Raw genomic sequence first — 19,397 nt, 5'->3', positions numbered from 1 at the left:
AAGTCTTACTTCCACATTGATAGCTGCTGATTGATCGAGGTAGTAGCTGCTGAAGGCTAGAGTGGCTGTGCTAATTCTTTTTTTTTAAAGACAACAATAAAGTTGCCACATAAGCTTGACTCTTCTTTCAAGAAAGATTTCTTTCTATCATACAACACCCTTTCATAGTATTTTACTTGCAGAGGGACTTTCAAATTTGGCGTCAATTTTCACAAATCCTTCTGTTGCTTTATTAAATAAGGTTATGTACTATTCTCAGTCCTTTATTGTTATTTTAACAGTGTTAGCAATACCAGCACTGGAAGAGATTTCATACAGAAATCATTTTTCCCTCATCCTCATCTGTTAGAGTGTGATCATGAGAATTGCAGATATCCAGTCATATCTTTAGTTTCCACTTATAATTTTCTTGCTACTACTTGCTGTTTTCACCACACACCTATAGTTACTTTTATTTTTGAAGTCTTGAACCTCTAAAACTTTTTATTTGTTTTTGGACCACACTCAACCGTGTTCAGGACCTAATCCTGGCTCTGTGCCCAGGAGTCACTCCTGGTGATACACAAGGACCATATACAGTGCCTGGGATTGAACCCAGGCTGATGATGTGCAAGGTGCTTACCTTACTCACTGAACTATCTCTCCAGATCCAAGCTTTGAAACTTATCCATGAAAATTGGAATCAACTTCTTCTATGCTGCTATTAATTTTGATATTTTCACCACTTCCTATGCCAGAGATGTTCTGAATGGCATATAGAATAGTAAATTTTTTCTAGAAAAAATTTCATTGACTTTGCGTAGATCCATCAAAAGAATCGCTATCTGTTAAAGCAAGAGACTAATAAAATCTATCTTAAATAACAAAACTTGAAAGCCAAATCACTCCTTTACCCCTGGACTAAAAAATGGGTACTGTGTTTGAAGGAATGAACATACATTTGTTTCATTTATACTTCCACCAGAATTCTTAGGTGACCAGGAGTATTGACAGTGAGGAGAGCATAATATTTCAAAATAATTTTTTTTCTGAGCAGTAGGTATAAATTGTTAGGCTTAAAATTTTCTATAAACCATGTTATAAACTGATGTGATACAGACTTTGTGGTTCCATTTATAAAGCACAGTCAGGGAAGACAGCACAATTGTTAAAGGTCATAGGATTTTCAGAATTGTAAATGATCATTGGCTGCATTAGCTCCAGGCAAAACAGTTACAGCCTGTCCTTTGAAGCTCAGAATTAAGTTCTCTGTCAATGGCATTTTCTGTTAAAGGCTCTTTTGTCTACATTGAGAATCTGTTGTTTCATGTAGCCTTCATCATTGATCTTAGAATAATCTGCAACAACTTAGATATTCAGTTGCTATATCTTCATTGCTAAACCTTCAGAATAATTTGCAACAACTTCTATCTTAGCACTTACTGCTTCATCTTGTACTTTCCTGTTTCCTTATACCTCATGAACAGATCTCAATTTTTTAGACCTTGCTCTGGATTGGACTTTAACTTAAGAAAATGTGTCTGTCCTGTTTGATCTTCATAATGACAAGAAAATATTCTCCATATCAATAATGTGACATGAACACATGTCAACCTATATTCAATAGAGTAGGTCTTTTATTTACTCAAGAATATTTCCTTTGCATCTACATTTTGATCTAGTCAACATAAGATTCCAAGCTTTGTTTCTTTTTTTCATGAAAAACACATCTTTGCTATAAAATAAAACATGGATACAGACAAAAAGTAAAAATTTCATATATTAAGGTACTGCATTTGCCTTGCACCCAGCCAACATGGCTGGCCTGAGTTCGATTCCTCCGCCCCTCTCGGAGAGCCCGGCAAGCTACCGAGAGTATCTCGCCCGCACGGCAGAGCCTGGCAAGCTCCCCGTGACGTATTCGATATGCCAAATACAGTAACAACAAAAGTCTCCAATGGAGACGTTACTGGCCTGCTCGAGCAAATCGATGATCAACGGGAGGTCCTTTACCTTTATATTAAGGTACAGATTGCCTATAAGTAACGCACACTCAAATAAAGAATTACATTATTGCTAAACACCTCAAGAACTTCTGTTTGTGAGGCCTAGGTTCTGACCATCTTGGTTTTGACATGCCTTTTTTTCAATAAGTTTAGTCATGTGTAACTTTTGATTTCAATTGGTAAGCACAAGATTGTCTCTCTCTTTTTCCCTTGAATACCTAGATTAAGTTGTCATAATATTTCAATACTGTTGTGTCTTGGAGAACAAAAAGGTTCAGAGGTGGGGGGAGAGAAGGAGGAGGTGGAGGAGGAGAAGAAGGAGGAAAAGGAGAAGGAGGAGAAGGAGAAGAAGGATGGAATGGTAATCACTGGAACTTTCAGAAGACAAACATTTATTTATTAAGTTTGTCATCTTCTATGGGCATGATTCAAGGAGAACCTAACCATCAGAACACTACTCTCAGATCACTGTAACAAATGTGATGATAATCATGACAAAGACTGAAACTTTCAAGAGTTACAAAAAATAGAAGACAGATGAAAATGAGTAACACAGGACTGCTCCCTAAAAGCAATGGTAGTTCTGACTGTTAAGATGCTTTCCCCTTTATTTCTATTATGAGCAGGACATGGGTAACAAGCAGAGAAATCATAAACGTACATCATCAGTCAGTTTTAATTGATTCACTAAACCCTTACCATAGAAACCTGGTAATAGTAACTTGGATCTCATTAGCATACTTGACACACACCTTGGGAGTAGACAGGATGCTAATGATGGGTCAGAGAGATATAGCACAGAGTCAAGGTGTATGGCTTTCAGGCTTCAGACTAGGTTTGATACCCAGTACCACAAGGTTCCTCAAGAGTCACCAGGTGAGCCCTGGAGATGGTTCGAAATACCGTCAGGTGTGGTCCTGAAGGCCCTCAACCACTTCTAGATTTTCTGTGATGGACACAGAGGCCAATCACTGGCACAGTTAACAAAATCACAAGGAAGTTTCTTGGTCCTCATGGGCTTCACTTGGGAGATTAGTTTCCCCTCTAAAAGATCCAAATGATACTGCAGTACAGGAAGAAGCATATGAAGTAAGTCTGAGTTGCCTGAAACATCTCACAACAAAATGAACACAATCCACAAGCAACAGAACTGCACACTCAAGTTCCAACAAGATCACAAAACTGAATGCTTTCAAACTCACAGGGAAACCTTCACTTAAGGATCTCTCTCTCTCTCTCTCTCTCTCTCTCTCTCTCTCTCTCTCTCTTTCTCTTTTCTCTCTTTCTGGAACCTGTTGAAAAACTGCTTTAATTTCTTTTCTAATGAAACTGCTTTTGGACATCTGCATGATGTTCCCACTGAGGATCTCTAGAATCCCAGTAGTAGATAGAAAGTACATGCTTTCAGACAAATGGCACCAAAACTCTAACTCAATATAGTACTGGCACAAACCTTCACTTTGCAAAAAAAATAAAAACCAAAAAATCCAAAATAGCTGTGCAATGCAGTAAAACAAGTTGGAAAAAAGTGAGCTATGCCTGTCAATATTGTACTCTTAATAATATTTTCTTAAACATTTCTTTTTGTCAGAGAACAGTCATACTCCAGATACTGGAGTTCTATGCCTTTCTTTTGCTTTTTTAAAATATCATTTTAACACTGAAATAAATATAAGCTTTTCACTCACTAAACATAATGCACTTTCTTATCAACATGATATACTAAAATAGGACAGTAAAATAGGAGAAAAATCATCATAAGTAAATATGTGTGTGTGTGTGTGTGTGTGTGTGTGTGTATAAATTTTACGTCTTTTGCTTTTGTTTTGGGTCATACTGAACCATCTCAATGCTTAGTCCTTACTCCTGGCACTATGCTCAAGAATAGCTGCTTACAAGGCTCAGGAACTATACTGAGTTCCTGGGATAGAACTGGGATGGCTACATGTAGCAAAGCAAGTACCATGCTACTGTACTAGTTCGCAATCCTCTGTGTAAAGTAAAAGTAAAGTAAAGGCCCTCCCGTTGATCATCGATTTGCTCGAGCGGGCCCAGTAACGTCTCCATTGGAGAATTTGTTGTTACTGTGTTTGGCATATCAAATACGTCATGGGGAGCTTGCCAGGCTCTGCCATGCGGGCGAGATACTCTTGGTAGCTTCCTCTGTGTACTTATTTTTAAATTTTGTAAGGTAATTCACAATATTTGATTATATTTAATATTCAAGTACCAACCCCTACAATAATACCACCACCAAATTTGGGAAGTTTCTATCCCAAGCCCCAATCCCGGTCCCAAAGCACAACCAAAATTAAATATTTTGTATAGTGTGTTATGAAAAACCACTGAAAATTCTACAAAAAAAATCCATAGAGGAAACAGTGTGCAGATTGTTCTATTTTGGCAATTGCCGTTAAGATATTCTTTAGGATATCACTAACATGTTGTTAAAGGTTGAGTGATGTGAGATTTTGTATATATATCTGAAAATATGTATATATGCATATATATATATATATATATATATATATATATATACTTTCCTCTACGATTAGTTGCCTACTATTTGAACCCCAGCAAATGTGGTGTGGTACTTATGGAGAATGGGTAGAGAGTGTCTTATGATGTGTCACTTGGCTGCATTCGACAGGAATATGTCCACTCATATGTGAGGCTCGGCACGAGCGTGTGGGGAGTGGCCTTGCATGTGGAAGAAGTTGGGTTCTGGAGGCTTTCAGCTGCCAGGGCTGAGTCCCTTGGGGTGGGGAGGGCTCTCTCCCTCTCCCTTCGGGTGCTCCCTGAGTGAAATAACCTGGTGTGAAGTCTGGTGGCATGGCTATGGCGGGTGTCATGTTGCTCCCTTCCGGGAGAAAAAGCCATGTGATCTGGATGGTGGCCGATGATGAGATAATCTGGCTGTGTATTTGTTTTTAAAATGAATAGTGAGACAGGAAAAGAGTTCGAATGGCTGGAGTGCAGTACAAGCATTGGGAGCCCTGAGTTTGATACTCATCACAGCATGGTCCCCTGAACAAGCTGTGTGTGACCCTCAAGATATATAGTGTAGTTATCGATGCAAATTCCATATAATGAAAATCAACCTTCAGAAGGAGCTATACTTGGAACAGCTAAACCAAATTTTGTTAAGTTCAGCATTTTCTTTTAGGAAATGTTCCAGAGTAACGGTTGGAATAAGGCATTAGTTTGTTAAACTAAATTCAATATACAGGATTGATGTTACATTTACTTGTGGAGATTTGTTACGTTTACTTGTGGAGATTTGTTTTAAGCTTTATTTTGTGAGATCAACTTCAAAACCGTGGTCACCAATTTTACATGCATTTATAATGTACTACGTCATTTCAAATTTGGTAAGGATAATCTTACTTTCAGACACAGGGTTTTAACCTTACCATAAGCATGCTTCTCATGATTGGACATAACACTTCCCTTCTCCCTTCTCAATGTTTACCCAGTACTCCTGTATATCCTCTATATTTGCTGGATTTTGTTCATTTGTTCTATACCCTTTCTTGGCTAAATACAGTGGGAACATAAAACCACATGTCTGGACAGAGCTCCAAGAAGACATATGATCTCTATGATCTCTTAGAACTACTGGATTGAGAAAGAAGATGATCCTGGAATGAAATAAATCCCACAATCTTGGCTTCACCTAAATATTAGGAGTGATAGCACAGTGGATAGGGCGTTTGCCTTGCACACAGCCAACATGGCCGACCCGAGTTCGATTTCTCCGCCCCTCTCAGAGAGCCCAGCAAGCTACCGAGAGTATCTTGCCTGCACAGCAAAGCCTGGCAAGCTCCCCATGACGTACTCGATATGCCAAACACGGTAACAACAAGTCTCACAATGTTACTGGGCCTGCTCGAGCAAATTGATGAACAATGGGAGGACAGTAATAATTTACACATATAGTCAGTGAGGGAACCACAAATCATTTATCAGACTGTTCACTGAGAACCTTTGAATCTTCCAGATCCTCCAACAGAAACATGCATTAACTAGCACCACAGAGGACTTAGGACACTGAGGAAATGGGTTGCTTTCTGCTTATCATGAGCATTACTTAAATTTTGAAGTAACTTAGGTGCAGAGATCACTATAGCATTAGTCAATACAGCAAATATGAAGACTACTCTAAGTAGTACAATTGCAAATTTAACTCCAGCTGTATCACCTTATTTAAAATTTTAGAATTTCTGTAGCGTGACATCTCATACTCTATACCACTGATGTACCTGAGCAGCTTACCACATTGGATGCAATATAAAATAGAAGGCAACCAATCTCGATTAAAAAATATTAGCACACAAGGCTCAATCTGTAACAACATGTTAGTAATCTCTTTTAAAAGGGTTAATGGCTCGGGGTGAGATACAACGATTTTCATACACTGTCTTCTAAGAAAACCTTTTTGATAATTTTTAGTGAATTATTTGTAATAAGCAATACAAAATTAATAAGTTAGGGCCTGCAATTGGGGCAGGTTTGGGTGGTGGTTGGGAAAATTCAAAATATTGGTGGTGGGAAGATGTAATGGTAGCGGGATTGGTGTTGGAATATTGAATGCAATATATTGCAATAAACTTTAAAAAAGAGAAAACTATAGTGCTTAAACTGTTTAAAGGGATCATCTATTAAATATTAATTAAATTGAAGAATTAAGAGAATTCAAATAAAAATATTATGTTATGTTTTTAAACTATGATTTTTATTTGTTTCTGTGTCACATGTGGTGAGCAAGGCTTTTTCTTGATTCATTGCTCAGAGAATACTTATGGCAGGTCTCAGGGGACCATATGTGGTGACAAAAATTGAACCCAGGTGAACCACATGCAATACAAATACTGCAGTCTTTGTACTATCTCTCTAGACCCTACGGAACTATTCTTATCTACACCATAGATTGGCAAGTCTGGTTTACCACCAATTTTTAAAGGTCATAAACAAACAATTATTACATTTTGAGTGTTTAAAGAAAGCCAAAATGAAAAATAATATCTTATGAGATTTGTAAGAACTGTGAAATCCAAATTTTGGTGTTTACAAATTAAGTTTTGCTGAAATGTACTCACATTCACTATCTTGTCTGTTGTTTTATTTTGTACTGCAGTTTTTTGAAAGAATTATACAAAGAACAAAGACCCATCAGACCTAAGATATTTACTAAATGATCTTTTTATGGAGTTTGTCTGATCTTTTCCATTTTTAATACTTTCTGTATTTCCTGTCACCAATCTCTAGAAAGCAGAGAAGATCCTTTAACTACTGAGGGGAGGTATGTGGACGGTGGAGAGACAGACACCCCCAAGTTAACACAGGAATAGGATATTCACATTTCTAATTTTCCAATAGATCATCTTTGAAAAGTCAGTGTTTATAATAGCACAATAATTTTTTCCTGTATGTGCTCAATATATAAAAAATTAAATGTTAAAAAGAAACCAAGGGATTCATTTGGTCTAGAATTAACGCCCATATTGAAATTAAGCATTTATCTGCTCCTATAAAAGGTGTCATATGAATTTGCAGCATTTTTAAAGAGTCCTCTCAGGTGGTGGGGATGGAGGCTGTGCTTTGCCCTTGTAAAGCTATGGCTTTCCATACCCGTTTATCAGTTTTCTTACATATTTACTGAGAAATAATGGAAAAATGAGAGTGTGATATGTATTTTTCAAAGTGAAGTATATTAAAAATAAACTACTACGGCCCCTACTTTCCTTCTCATCATGCATCTCTTTCTTTCTGATTACTCAAGAAAGTAGGCCGTTTGCCCTGTAGACTCTACCTTATGCATTTGCTGCTTATTTATCTGTAGAATCATGTAAATTGCTTTTTAAAATCCAGTATATTTTCTCTAGATTGGAAGTGACATCTAACACTTGAATAATATGAGGTTATGTTGTATGCTTTATATTGCATGATATGAGAGTCCAAGTGTTGGCAGTGTTAATTTTTATCAGTTGGCTAAGGTACTGTTACCCTCATCAAGATTAATTTTTTCATAGCAATTAGAAAGTAATTGGTGAGGTTATTCTTTGTCATTGTTGCAAACATTCTTCATTCTGGCAAGTTAAGGTTAAAATAAATAATGTGCTTTAAAATAATGGCTTCAGTTTGTTATTAAAGAATCAAATATTTTATTAAGAATTGATAAGTAAAATTTTTATAACTATTTGTAATTTCATAATTTATTACTTTCCCGCTCATTAGCTGGCATAATACTGTAAGGATTTCTCCCTCATTAATTACAAATCACCTAAGGTTTCTACTAAAAAGTTAAAGTAAACGTGTAATTCTTTTGTTGTTGTTAACGCTTTGTTTTTTTTAAATGTGTAATTCTTTACCTTTAATTCTATTCTCACAGAGTGGAGTTGATCTAAAAGTCAAATCCAATTGAAAAAAATGAAAATTCTCTCTCTCCTCATGGATTCTATTTTTTTTAAGTATCTATTATTTTATTTTTATTTTATTATTTTATTTTATTTTTTGAGTTTTGGGTCACACCCAGCGATGCTCAAGTGTTATTCCTGGCTCTGCACTAAGGAATCACTCCTGGCGGTGCTGGGGAGACCATATGGGATGCTGGGGATCGAACCCAGGTCGGCTGCATGCAAGGCAAATGCCCTACCAGCTGTACTATCTCTTCGACCCCTCTCAATTATTATTTTAAAACATTATAATATGACATTTAAACTTATATAATGTTCAGTTGATTTATTTTTAGCAAACCACTGTAGCACTGTAGCACTGTCATCCCGTTAATCATTGATTTGCTTGAGCGGGCACCAGTAGCGACTTGTCCCAACCCTGAGATTTTAGCATCATAAACTTTATGCCCTCTCTCTCGAATATGGCATGCCAACTGGATGTCCTTGGGGGTAATGGTGATACACTTGGCACTTAGCAAACCAATAAAACAAAATTTACCAACATACTATCATTTAAAGATAATTTGCTTTTATGTGTATGTTTCATAAAAATACCATCTTGATATACTATTCTACAGTAATCTGTTGTAATCCAATAAAAATGATACATTTTTTTCTTTTCAGACTACAACCATTCTGCTTTCTGTTATTATCAGTTTGCATTCTCTATAAATATATAAAATATCTTAGCTATTATAACAAATCATTGTTATCACAAACCAATTATTTTTTATGTCCTTTGTTAGAACTGCACTAGTTCTTTTTAGCTATATTTCCTGACATGGCATATTCACTGATGCAAAATATTCTTCATGGATGTTCCCATAGTTGAATAGGTATATAGTTCCCATATACCTATTCTCCTTGTTACAAAGAGCATCTCTTCCCCCTTTCCTGACTCATTAGCACCTCCATGTGAACAAATTTAACCTTCTCTGAAGTGTCATGCAATAAGTTTAAAACACTAGATTTTTTACCCACCACCCCCAATTTTTAACCCCCAACTCTTAACACTCAATGGACATCAAGAAAAACCCATGCAAATTCCAATTTTCAAGATTGCAATGAAATATCTTAGCAATATCTTACCTAGCATAGTAGTCATTAGGTGGAACCGCTTCTTGGAAGAACTGAAACTGGTATAAATAAAGTCCAATCAGGTGTCCCGCAGTGAAAATAGCCAGTAGAACACAGAGGCAGCTGAACAACAATGGATCAAAGGTCCGGCACCAGGACCACCAAGTGCACAGACCCAAAAATACAAAGAAATACACAGATGAAGTCAAAGATGGCAGCATCATCCCTGCAGAAGAAGAAATGTGGTTATGAGAAACTGCATTGATGACAGAACCATTTACATTTCAGTGAGTGTAGCTATTGAAATGACACATATTTACTTCATATATTTTCAGGTATTGATCAGGTTGTAAGAATACTAATTACATTGTGTTGATTAAAATAATACTATTTTTATTATAGAAAAAATCAAACAAAAGCAATATGTGTAAATATGGGAAAAGAAATCCTATCAATGACATCTGAGATAGTAAACATATTTTCACATTATTAAAATTTTGTAAGAAGATCATTAGGCATGTTTTCTTGCCTTTTCCTATCTTTCAATTTCTTCTCTCGATTTTTCAGGAACATATGTATTATTCTAGTTGTGCCTGATATTGTTTTTTAAGGGATTTACATAAAAATTTATTTTTTAGGGGCCAGAGCAATAGTAAGGTGGGTAGGCCTTTTACTATCTCCTGTACCCTATATGGTACCCTGAACACCACCAGGATTGATTTCTGAGCACTGCTGAGTGGGGCCCTCAAATCAAAATGTTTTAAAATTTAATTATATAGGGGGAATCACCAGCAGTGTTCAGGGCCCTTATGGTTATGTTCAGTCATATTAAGACCAGCTCTGTGAACCTGAATATTCTATGTTCAGGCCCAGTTTTTCTGCCTTCCCATCTCTCCAATATCAAGGAGACCTTTGGCATTGCTTGTGGGGCTGTGAGATGCTAGAAACTAAACTCAGGGCCTCCAGTCTTGTGAAATCTCCTGGGTGAGCCCTGAAGAGGATTCAACTTCATTGTTATTAACCAGGATTCACAACAACAAGACTTACTGCAGCAGTTCAAGTCCCACTAAAATTTTCTCCTACCCAGTGAAATCTTAGTTGCACTATTACCCAAAGGAAAAATGGAAAATGAGGTAATTCCTTGACAAGATGCTTTCCAACCTGGTGGGGGGCATTTTGAAATAACGCTTCATTAGAATATTGTGCTATATTTATGACAAATCCCATTCTCTTTTCTACTGTTTTCAAAGTTGTTTCATCTTGTGAAGCGTCTATTATATGGGATAAGAAGAACTTCAGAGGGGCTCTGGGAGATGGTAAACAGCAGAATGAAAGGAAAGGAGGTAAACATTGCTATGAGATAAGGAACCTGTGATTAAGGTTTAAGGGAAATGAGTTTGTGCTACAAGATTACAATCTAACCTAACTTTCAGACAAGAGAGTATATCCTGTCAGTTCAGACTGGCTCAGTATAGACAGAGATCTCTCAGAGGACACATGCACAGAGCTGTGTGGGCCCCTGTGCACTGTAGTACATCACTCTGTGAGAGCAGTAAACTTGCTTTTCTAACTTACACTCATAAGTGATAAAACTTCCTTATGTAATAAGATTGTTATAAAATAGTATAAAAGATTATCTCAAAACATAAAAACTAGGGAGTTTATACAGTGGGAAGATACTTGCCTTCTAGGCAGCTGACCCAGGTTCAATATCCAGCATCAAAACTGCCAGGAGTGATCCCTGAGTGCAAAGCCAGGGGTAAGCGTCGAGCATAGTTAGGCCCCCAAACAAGCAAACAACAACAACAAACACTAGACGTTAATAAGAAAAATGTGTGGTGAGAATATATAATCAGTTGTGTTTGTGTGTGTGTGTCTCTGTGTGTAAGACTGTTTCCTTTTTCCTTTTCTTCTCGGTCATTTCTTTCATTATTAGCCAAAGCAGAGTGATACTTGCACTCCATCCAGTAGTGGAAGATCTCACCTGATGACCCCAGTAAAATGGTCACAACCACCTTTCCTGCAGTGGTTATCATGTTGCCGATAAACTCCTTAAGCTTGGACGCCACAGAGGCGAGCCTGCGGAACATTTTTAATTTTGTGCTTTCTTCCAACTCCCTTTCAACACCAGCTCCATCATCTAAATCTTCTTCATAAATCAGCGCCTCTTCGGGATCTATTTTTTCTCCCTCTACCTATATGAATAAAAAAGAGAAAACACGGTCACTCAGAACTTGGCATCTCTGACCCAGAAGCTGATATGGATTACCATTGGTGAATTAATTGATGAGGTGCATTTCACAAATCAGGTGGAAAATGTAGACAGTCCCATCAGTGCCCCAATCTCTGAGTTCCCACAAATGCCCTAAGAAGGACGAGGTCCTGATAATGATGATGACAGGAAATGCCACTCATCACAGGGTTCCTAAGAGCAGGTCATCCTCCTTATAAGTGCTCATTGGTATAGGCAGAAGAAAAAATTTGAAATCTATTCATAACTCCATGTCAGGCTGTGGGGCAGGTGAGAGCCCTCCCCACCACAAAGGACCCAGCCCCAGCAGCCGACCTCCACTGCCCCACCACCACCACGCTCTAGGCTGCTTTCTGGATGCTCAGGCCTAACCTAATGTAAGAATGAAGTCCCACAGAACCCAGATAATGGGCGACTTTGTGACCTTGGACTCTGGCCTCAATGGGACCTGGAACAGAGGTTCTCTGCCTGCTTCCCCCAGTCTCCGGTGACTCAGGGATCACACCCATAAGCCACACCCTGCAAGCACCAGATAATCTCCTGATGGGACACCTCCAGAATCCATGGATGCTCCTCTCAGACACAGGAGTATAAAAAGAAGCTCCCAGAACCATGGCACTGGACTCTGAGCCAGGCTGTGGGGCGGTGAGAGCCCTCCCCAACCCAAGGGACCTAGCCCCGGCAGCCTACCTCCACTGCACAACCACCACCATGCTCCAGGCCACTGTCCAGACCATGTGGCCACAAAGTGGCCATACCACACATTATAAGACACTTTCCTACCCATTTATGCCTCTTGGAGAGCCTGGCAAGCTACTGAGATGATCCTGCCCGCATGGGCAGAGACTGGCAAGCTCCCTGTGGCCTATTCGATATTCCAAATTCAGTAACGACAATAGGTCTCATTCCCCTAACCCTGAAAGATCCTCCAGTCATTGGGAAAAGATGATTAAGAAGACTGCTAAAATCTCAGGGCTGGGAGGAACAGAGACATTACTGGTGCCTGCTTGAGTAATTCGACAACCAATGGGATGATAGTGATAGTGATAGTGATAGTCTCCATTAGTCTGGGCTTGGTGCCTCAAATTTAAGAGTTCGACACTAAATTGCTAACAGATTGCACGAGAATATCCATGGCTTTAACCAAAAGGATGGTCTAAATCAGTGCTTAGGAAATCCCTTTGCTCTCTGAAGTTTATCTTTGCTAACTATTTCAGGATTTCCTGACCTTGAAGGATGAATGGTGCCGGAATGTTGGGCTATATTTAGGCTCTTCCTACCTCCTCCTGTCACAGGACTCATTAGTTCCACCACAGGCGCCGTGCTGCTCAGGACTCTCACTGGAGATTTAGGAAAGAAATTTATGTGTAGAATATACACAAGGTTGAAGGCATTACTTTAAATGGGTTTGTTAGGTGTTTTCATTAGTCATTTTTAAAGAATTCACTTTTTTTTGCAATGATAACCTTTGCAATAATTTTTTGCAATGATAACCTTTCTAGGAAGGTTAGGAATTGTTTTTAAGTAGTTAGAAATAGAAACCATCCATTTTAGACAAAAGGATCTGATTTAACATGTGTGGGATTCTGTTTACATTTGTTCTCAGGTCCCTTGATTTCACTTGCTCCTTTACATTTCCCACATTAAAGGTCTTTCTCACTGTTCTTAAACACTATTCACCGAAGGTACATGAACCTCTATGCCCACATTCACTATTGGAAGGCATACACTGGAGGAATGGTTCAAGTTCTACTGGGTACTTAGTGGACATAAGGACTCAGAGACCATGATCAGTGCAAGCTACTGGTGAATTAAACTAGTTGTTCAAAATTAGTTAACACAGGATCAACCCAAGCACTCCTAATTCCTGACTTAAAATTACACACAAAAATAATTTAATTCTAGACTTAAGTTTATATTCCCAAATTGTTTTCTTCTGCACTCTATCAAGACACAGTTATATATTTTTTTCCTGAAAATAAAAGCTTATGTTTATTTTTAAAGCATTTGATTTAAATTTGTTTAGGGTTTATCTCCAGTAAGAGACCCATACATAAACAAAAATTGAACAAGCAAAATATTTTATTAGTAAATGCCATGCACAGCATTGGCCAAACCAAACAAAAAAGGGACAAGATTGTGAATAATGGGGTAGCTATTGAGACACTGCAGCCAAGGACAGTCTCTATGAGCATGCAGCATTTAGGCCAAGACTGTGAATGCCACAAAGTCAACAGTCTTGTGAGCATCCTAGAAAAAAAGCATTTAGGCAAAGAGATGAGCTAGTCTATGCTGTGTGCAGCAAACAGGCAGGGAGTTCTAGAATCTCCCCTTCCTCCTCCTCCTCCTCCTCCTCCTCCTCCTCCTCCTCCTCCTCCTCCTCCTCTTCCTCCTCTTTCCCATTGGACAGCCAGGTCCCCTTTATACGGAATTGGATGAATACTGATGGAACGATGTACAACCCCAGATCCTCTCCTTCACACCATCTCCTGCTCCCTTCTTTTTCCTAATTCACCTCATCAACCAACACAAAAGTCCCCCCATCTCACCTTGGGACCCACATATGTGTCTCCATGGGAAACTCTTCAAAGACTGGATAGATGTATGACAATATTTCCCCCATGCCAAGATTCTCAGAAACCTGCTCTAATAGGAACCTGATTGGCAACCACCTTACCACAGTAGGGGACAGTAGAGTGTGTTTCACAGGAGAATATTGGATGCTGTCTGGGGAAGGGCACAGGGAGATCTGAATGACAGTTGTGACTGTTCATGAGGAGGACAACTTGGACCATGCTGAGTTGAGATTTATGTCTTTGCAGTGTTTCAGAGTCTGTGGGACTAGCTGCAAAATGTGATGTGGTGGAAGGAGGGAAAGAGAAGGCTCAGAGATAGCTCCTATATGTTTGTCTTCCTTAATGAGATGGGAACAAGCAGTCAGATGCAGGTTGGGACATCCAGTTCTGAGTTGCTTTTCAGGCAATCTTTGGGGATGTATCACACGGACAGCTAGGAGATGTGGGAACAGAAAGGGGCTATTTGAGATGGAGGGACATGGGGTAAGTCTTTAAATCAGGGTTGTGATGGAATTTGGATGCATCCTGGAGAGCAAACAGATCACTTGTCTCTCAAATACTGTCTAGATGACCAATCTGCTTCTCCAATCTTTTAGCCTCATCTCTTTGCCTTAGCAGCACAGACACAAGAACCCATATAAAGAATATAAAATCCAGACTCTCCTGACTCTCCTGCACATGCCGCATCTACCCTCTTGAGATGAATTCCTCACTCAGTCTCAAAGACTTAGCTTCAGCCCCACAACAGATTTACATATCAGTGATTCTATTCTCCCTTTTAAAAGCACTTTTTAGAGGGTGTTGACCCTCCCACCCCACTGCTTCACTCACAAGCGAACAACTGGGCACCTCCTGTTTCCAGTCCCCTTTCCCATGAATGGACATCATGTCACAAATTCTCTCCCAGGAAGGAAACTTGTCAAAAACTCTTTAATCACTAGACTTGAAAAAAAAGAAGAGGAAGAGCAAGAGGGAGAAAACAGAGAGAACAGTTATAGTCACCTGTATCTCAGTCAGACACAAGCATAGCTTTCATCATAAGTGACTTCTTATCCAATTACAAAATTGCTATGGATGTGGATTAAATCAAATAGAAATCTGGTTGAGAACCCTTGTGAGACTAGACAAATGCATTCTCCTGATCTCTCTTAGGTGGAACTTGGATATCTGTGATTTTAAAAATACATATTACTGCATTTGAGGACTTTTGCCCTCAGCATTTTTGTACCGGAATCTCTGGGTTCCTCATTTGGAAATGCTTTTGAATTCAGCCAAGCTGAGAGGGAGCTGAGGATGAGACAGGTTTTGCTCTGTGAGTGCCTTAGTCATGGCACTAGTCATGGCAGGCTGGCTGGGGAACAGGCTTTCTGCCTCTAAACAGTTTCTCTAATAGGTATAAACACTGTAGAGCATCCACTCACCCTAATGTTTTTAGTAACTAGCAGCTTGCTGGTAATCTGTCCTTCAATGGGACAGGGTCTTATTCTGGCCTTGAAGATAAAATAGAGTAGCTGTAAATAAAGTTTTAATCCCACAAAATGAATGGTTTCTCTGGTTTAAAAAGCCAAATAAAAGAAGTTTACATATCCTTATTGTTCGTGACAAACTGTTAAAACTGATTTGATGAGATGTTAAGTTCTTCAAAGGCCTTTTTGCAAATTGCTGAGTCCAAATGCACCAGCTCGATGAGGGTGACCTCTCATTTCACATGGAGAAGCTCTAAGAGCTCTGGAAACCACGATGGGCAAAGTCACGCTATTCTCTGAACCTGGATGGAAGCCCAAACAAAGAGGCTGCACTGTGGCCAGCACTCCCTCCATTCGCCTCTCACCCGCAGAACTCCATCTCCATCAAGTAATTCTTCCCACTCAATTTTGGACCAGGAAATCCCAATAAATTCCTTTGACCATACCCAAACTTCCATTTCTCTTTATTCCCAAGCAGGAAAAGATTCAACCTGGGTTGGAAAAACACCTCAGGATCACCTGGCAAATGTTAAGCTCACAGAATACCTGGCTTCACCACAAACTTCCTAAGTCAAAAATTCTAGGGGTGAGCCTTAGGAATGAATGTGGTTGAAGAAAAGCACGGCTCAGAGTGATTCTGAGCAGCCCAGCCTAGAATCTATGCACTGGCTCCATCTGCAACCACACAGCTACTGTTCCCACACTTGCTGATGAGGCAAAACTAGAATATTTCATTTGAATCATAGCCTAAGAGGCAGACTTTTGTAATTATATGGAAGTAATTTATCTGTGGAACCTCCTTCTGGTTTTATCCAAGATTTAGATGTGAGACCAGAGATTTTCATGCTGCTGAATCCATATTCCTGTGTGGTTATAAGCCAAGCCTTTAAAAGGATTTTTATTGGAGTGTAACAAAGCCATGAAAAATGAATCAAAAGACATGGAAGCAAGGGAGGCAATTTTCTAAAACATCAGGAGTTGTTTATCCATTGTTTATTATAAAAGATTAACAATTTATCCCACCAGAATGGGCTCAGCTCAACAGAAGAGCCCAAGGGACAAGGAGGCAAGATGGTGACTCACAGCAGAAGATAAAAGCTGTCTCCAGCATTCCCTGGGGAAGCAAATTATTGTTGGGGAGTAAGTGGGATTGTTTGCATGCGATGCACAGGTTATATAAGCCTCACATGCACGTACTGCACAGAAAAAGCAAATATTTTATTCTTTGGTAGTCCTTGTTTTGAGAAGATAATTTTTCCAAACTTACAAAAGTAGTTTACATAATATGCTGTTTTCTTTGGAAAAGTGAGTATGTAGAATCTTGCTCTTCCCTGCCTTCTACAGAGTAACGAGCTGTTACTAAAGGGCAGGTAAAGACCATCCAAACAGGCTGACAGGAACCAGCTGGGTGTGTGGTTTCTGACCAGGGCTCCAGGATCTTAGTTTTAGTTTTAAAAACCCAAACATAGGGCCCCCATACAGGTGATCCCCTTAGAAATCTGACTTCACATGTACAGAGGGCTCCCACACAGTGGTTAGAACTTTAAAAATATCCCAGTAAAAGCACCACGTTGTTTGAAGAGTCAACCTGAACAACCTGGAGAGACATGGTAACACTGGAAAATACAGTGCTAGGTGAACTATGGGTGCTAATGTTAAAAAAGAAAAATCAGTTCACAGAACATCATCAAACCAGATAAGTATACTCACACTGTCCCATACATACACACACACACACACACAAAACCCACTCTCACCATACCCACTTACCCATAGGCGCAGTCACACTTATACCCATCCATCCATTCATACGCATACTCACACACTAATACACCCATCTGCCCACATGCACACTCACACTCATATACCTATTTATCCATACACACACTCACACTCATCCATCAATACCCACACTCACACTCACACACTCATGTACCCAGCCATCCATACACAAACTCACTCATACACCCACCCATCCATACATACTCACACCTATCCATCCATACACACACTCACTCTCACACCCATTGATCCATATGCACACCCACATTCACACACACCCATCCATACACACACTCACACTCACACTCACACACACCCATCCATATGCACACTCACACTCACATACCCATCCATCCATATGCACACTCACAATCACACACCCATTCATCCAAATGCACACTCACACTCACACACCCATCCATCCATACACACACTCACACTCACACTCACACTCATACGAACACATGCAACCATAACTACTCATACACACACATACATCCCCTCTCAGCCCTTCCTGGGTCCCACCATCCCGCCCACATATCCCTCTCTACCAATTACTCAACTTGCCTTTAGGTAGAAAGATTATCACTCACTATGAACCTTTCTTTTTCCTAAGAATCCACTAATTTTAGTTCTGAGAAACCCTCATTCTTTCTCAAGGTAAGAAAAAAGGAACCCAGGTAGTGATGACAAAAGTAGTACTCTGAGGGCACACAAGTCAGAAGTTTCTGAAAGTTTAGATGCAGGATCCACATAATTCTTCATCAGGATAAGAGGCAGACACAAGTCTCTTCCTCACCTAACATCAGAAGCTGGTTTGCAATGTGCTGGCTGCTTTGGAATCCATAGCAGTCCTCTGTCCATCCTTCCTGCTGCCCCTTCTCTCATCAGCCTGATCAAGAACCCAGTTCTGCTCCCAGTATTTTGACAGGTCTAGGATGGACATGAATATGAATTGTGCTGGAACCCCTAGATTCTGTCGTCACTTAAAGGTAATCACACAGGTCATATGTTTGTAAAATAAGACATTGAGAAGGAGTTGTATCTGACTGTGGGATTTGAAGTGCTCTCTTTCAGTACTCACAAAACAAACATGGTTCAAAGATCAAAAGGACAAGCAAAACAATAAAAACTCACTTTTGTTAGGTTTCTTCATTCTTTTTACTTAATGGTACAGAGTACATACTCAGTACAGATGCATTAAGTAACTGTCCTCCATAGCCATGGTAAGGAGAGATCCAGCAGGGAAAATGTGGATTTTCCTAGGCCATAATGAAGTCTCAGATAGTCTGGGGGAGACCTAAATCTTCAGACACTCCTTTGCCAAGACTCACACTGTGATTTAACCTTGGATACCTTTTTGAAGCCTCCATGTGAGTCCATCATTGCATAATCTAGCCCAATAAGTCTATGTAGATCAATGTAGAATGTGTACAATCCTGCTACTTTGCTATATATGCATATTTGAAAATTCAAAGCACTGTGATTTATAATACTGTTCATGATAGGGTCCAATGCATACAATTCCAACACCACAACCTCCACCAGAGCATTCTCCCTCTTCTCATACTTCTTCTTAGCCCTCACCCCACCCTTTATAAGCTCAGTTTTATAGACCATTTCTCAGGTTCTGTTGCCTTTGACCATTTGCTATTCCCATGCCACGTTTCTTTATATCTCATCTATGAGTGAGGTCATTTGGTTTCTGTCCACTGCATTTGTATCTGTCCATTTGGTATTTGTACACTGTGCTGACTTCACTTGGCATATGATACACTCCAATTCCATTGGTCATATTTCTGAGT

The 19,397-nt window shown here is 39.4% G+C and overlaps 1 protein-coding gene across 2 annotated transcripts in view; it reads right to left on the bottom strand.

Annotated features, from left to right (window-relative positions):
• PIEZO2 (piezo type mechanosensitive ion channel component 2) overlaps nucleotides 1-19,397 on the bottom strand; it is a 448,793-nt gene that overhangs the window by 156,841 nt on the left and 272,555 nt on the right. For both annotated transcript variants that reach the window (XM_056138121.1, XM_056138123.1), the window contains exons 6-7: nucleotides 11,502-11,712; nucleotides 9,530-9,743 (exon numbers count right to left, since the gene is read on the bottom strand). In XM_056138121.1, the coding sequence (XP_055994096.1) occupies nucleotides 9,530-9,743; nucleotides 11,502-11,712 (425 nt within the window). The remainder of the gene's footprint in view (nucleotides 1-9,529; nucleotides 9,744-11,501; nucleotides 11,713-19,397) is intronic.

Source organism: Sorex fumeus, unplaced genomic scaffold, assembly GCF_029834395.1.
Source record: "Sorex fumeus unplaced genomic scaffold, SorFum_2.1 ptg000128l, whole genome shotgun sequence".
Lineage (NCBI taxonomy): Eukaryota > Metazoa > Chordata > Mammalia > Eulipotyphla > Soricidae > Sorex > Sorex fumeus.
Note: the sequence above shows the minus strand (reverse complement) of the source record. Positions and strands in the feature narration are given on the sequence as shown.